The sequence below is a fragment of the Austrofundulus limnaeus genome, unplaced genomic scaffold (assembly GCF_001266775.1).
Source record: "Austrofundulus limnaeus strain Quisiro unplaced genomic scaffold, Austrofundulus_limnaeus-1.0 Scaffold11, whole genome shotgun sequence".
Lineage (NCBI taxonomy): Eukaryota > Metazoa > Chordata > Actinopteri > Cyprinodontiformes > Rivulidae > Austrofundulus > Austrofundulus limnaeus.
In genome coordinates, this window is record NW_013952413.1 from 561,759 (window position 1) to 565,396 (window position 3,638).

Consider the following 3,638-nt stretch of genomic DNA (forward strand, 5'->3'; position numbering starts at 1 on the left):
GGGGGGATTCATAAAAGTACTAAAAAGTGGCACTTTTTAGTAAATAGCTACAATGGATGAAATTTTCAGTAATCCAGCTAAAATGTAGCTGGATTTTTTTTAAATTGGTATAAAGAATTATAAAGATCACACGTTTGGTGAACTTGCAGAAATAAATTGTAATAGCTACAAAAAAACGTATTTCGCTTAAAACAGCTAAATTTTTAATGATTTCTACTGAAGCAGCTTAAAAAACGGCTAACTTTAGCTAATAACAGCTGAACGTTAGCTAAAATTGTAGCAAATACCTAGCACAAAGCATCTTAAGAAGCATAAATAGCACAAAGTAGCAAAAAGGAGCAGAATTTTAGCGTAAAGAGCAGCAAAAAGCTAAAATTATTACAAGAAGGTTAAAAAGAGCAGAACCAGAACAAAAGGTGTAAAAAGAGCAGAACCAGAACAAAAGGTGTAAGGTGCTGTAAAGATTTAGAAACATTTTAAAGGATTTTAAGGATGTTGAAAACAGCTCCATTCTTTTTCAATGGCAAAAAATGTGGATAAAAAAGGGAAATAGCTGAAAAAAAAATAGAAACATTTTGATATATGAATTGTTGAAATAGCACAAAAATTGTGGAACAAGTTAGATGCCAAACATCGTACAGAAGAAGGTTCCAAATTAACTTCAGTATGCTCCAACTGTCTAAAGAAAAAAAAAAGGTAGGATTTATAATTTACAAAATTTCAACATAAATGGCTACAACAAATCCTTTTGCTCGTAAAAGCTGAACTTCTACAGCAAAACCTGTTTGGGCAACATTCTGTGTGTTATGTTGGCACTCAGATTATATGATGTGAATGACTCGTACCACATCAAACTGTAGCTCAGTATCTGTAAACAGGTTTAAATCTGTCCTTTGAATCTATTTAACGGCATATCTTGGTTGATGAGATGTTTAAAAACACATGCTACATGTCTTATTTTCCCAGGTTCTTCTGCCAGCAGCAGGTCTCCTCCAGCTGATGGACGTSCGTCAGGTCTGCTGTGAGTTTCTGCAGTCTCAGCTCCATCCCACAAACTGCCTGGGCATCAGAGCCTTCGCTGACCTGCACACGTGCACGCAGCTCCTCACCCAGGCCCACGCCTACGCCGGTAAGTGCCGCTCGCTTCCCGCCGCAGAGTTTCAGCCAGCTTCACTGCGTCAGSGTGGCAGGCGGGCCATCTTTATGTAACGACGGGCTCTGCAAACTTCGAACCGTGAAACCTGGTATGTTCTGGTGGATTTCAGAGCAGCACTTCTGTGAGGTGGTGCAGGGCGAGGAGTTCCTGGGACTGTCTCTGCAGCAGGTGTGCAGCTTGATTTCCAGCGACAAACTCACCGTCTCCACCGAGGAAAAGGTCAGAGACAAACCAAGACTAAAGGGGACGTTTTCTTTAAAAACAGCACCTGTAGATGAAGCGATGCTCTTCTTGTTACCGCGTCTGCAGACTCACACAAAAAGTTGTAGTTTGAAGTCGAAATGAGTACATTTTAAAGATTGAATCCATTTGTTCTGTTTGTTTTTGTTGTTGTTGCTGTCTGACTSTAGTTTCCCTCCATCTTTCAGGTGTTTGAGGCGATGATCGCTTGGATCAAACACAATAAACCTGCTCGTTTAGAGCACATGCCCAAACTCATGGAGCACGTTAGGCTTCCACTATTATCCAGRGATTACCTTGTAAAGGTAAAATAACTTTGCTCCTGTCCACTGCTAAGTATTTGTTTTGATCATTTCTTTCACAAGAAATGAAGGATTAAGAGAGGGGTGGAGGGTTACACGGATAGTTCTTGAACTAGTTTAGAAATTCAGTTGAAGTGTGCTGTTTGTTTGCAGATCGTGGAGGAGGAACCTTTAATAAAGAACAACAACACGTGCAAAGATTTCCTAATCGAAGCCATGAAGTATCACCTGCTTCCTGCTGACCAGCGGCACCTCATCAAGACGGACAGGACTCRACCACGGACTCCTGTCAGCATCCCCAAGGTCCAGAAACGGGCCCGTCAACAGGATCCAGTTTAATTTAGTTGTTTTTATTTTCAAAGATCAGTTTGCAGAGTTTGTTTTGCCTCCTTCCAGGTGATGATTGTGGTGGGCGGTCAGGCGCCTAAAGCCATCCGCAGCGTGGAGTGTTACGACTTCCAGGAGGACCGCTGGTACCAGGTGGCTGACCTGCCCTCGAGGCGCTGCAGAGCAGGTCCGTTTGTGTCGAGTCAGGTTTAGAAATCTTTTTTTTATATATTTTTAATAGGTTTATCTTTGCTCAGGTGTGGTGGCCATGGCGGGTCGGGTTTACGCTGTCGGAGGCTTCAACAGCTCGCTGCGGGAGCGGACGGTGGACGTGTACGACGGAGCGAGGGACCAGTGGAGCGCCGCGGCCAGCATGCAGGAGAGACGCAGCACGCTGGGAGCTGCGGTGCTGGGCGACCTGCTCTACGCAGTGGGAGGCTTTAACGGAAGCATAGGTACATGATGCACAGTTCTATTAACAACTGAGGAGATTTAAAGCTGAAGCTTTTTCTCCTTACATGGTTTTATAAACTACAGGCACGTGGAAAAGTGTTTGTGCTGTTCAACTTTTTGTCACGAGTTCAGACAGCCGTCACGACCTTGTCTTGTTAAGGTTGCCGTTGTTTGGTGTGTTCCTTGGTCTTCATGATGTTTAATCACTAGTTTTCTGAACAGGATTAAATTATAAACAGTTTGTTTACTAATTAGGTTGATTTTGATTACCATTAGTTTGATTTTTATCTGTAAAACCATCTAAAAACCACATCTTTTCCCAATGCAATGCTTTTGATTTTACAGTTATAAACATCACAGGATGTGGAAAAGGTCAGTTTAAAATAACTTTCAAGGCGTTGTAAGCTCTGAGATTAAATTGAGGTGTTTGTGTGGTGCCAGAGCTTGATCTGTAAGAGTTTAATATACAGCTGTATATACACTTTAAAATTTTCTGTTTCTGTGATTTAACTTTTTATATGTTTGAGTAAAATAAACTTTATTTTATTCTATGAACATGTCTCAGAAATCCAAGAAAAAAAAGTATTTATTTGCAGAAAATGAGAAATGGTCAAAATGACAACAAAGATTTGCACCGCATTATTTGAGGTCTTTCAGGCGTCAAATAATGCACTTAAAACTATTATTTAAGAACAAAAATAGCTAAATCTATTGCATTACTATATAAAATAAGGGAGCTGTTTAATGATAAAGCTTTGTATATGTTGTATAATGTAATGATTGTTCMWCATTTGGTTTACTGTGTTGAAGTCTGCGTGTAAAACAATTACAAATCCTGTTTTATTTTGCAGAAAAGAGCTATAAGAATGATCACAAAAACATTATGATTACCCATCAAATAGATTATTTTGTCAGTTGAAATTATTGAAATTCTGAGTTGGTCGATTACAACATTTTGAGGATTATGTATAAGGCTCATAAAAATATATTACCTTTGAACATCCAATCAAGTTTTGTTAACAGACAAAGTTACTACAATTTAAAAGGGACAGAGGTGTTTGTGAAACCTAAAATGCAAACTAGTTTGAAGGAATGATGTACAGTGGTTTGCAAAAGTATTCATACCCCTTGAACTTTTCCATATTTTGTCACATTACAAC

The 3,638-nt window shown here is 39.6% G+C and overlaps 1 protein-coding gene across 2 annotated transcripts in view; it reads left to right on the forward strand.

The window, feature by feature from the left end:
• The window catches only part of klhl3 (kelch-like family member 3), a 16,806-nt gene that overhangs the window by 7,023 nt on the left and 6,145 nt on the right, over positions 1-3,638 (forward strand). For both annotated transcript variants that reach the window (XM_014001955.1, XM_014001956.1), the window contains exons 5-10: positions 967-1,129; positions 1,266-1,375; positions 1,585-1,701; positions 1,852-2,001; positions 2,095-2,212; positions 2,283-2,480. In XM_014001955.1, coding sequence (XP_013857409.1) covers positions 967-1,129; positions 1,266-1,375; positions 1,585-1,701; positions 1,852-2,001; positions 2,095-2,212; positions 2,283-2,480 — 856 coding nt within the window. The remainder of the gene's footprint in view (positions 1-966; positions 1,130-1,265; positions 1,376-1,584; positions 1,702-1,851; positions 2,002-2,094; positions 2,213-2,282; positions 2,481-3,638) is intronic.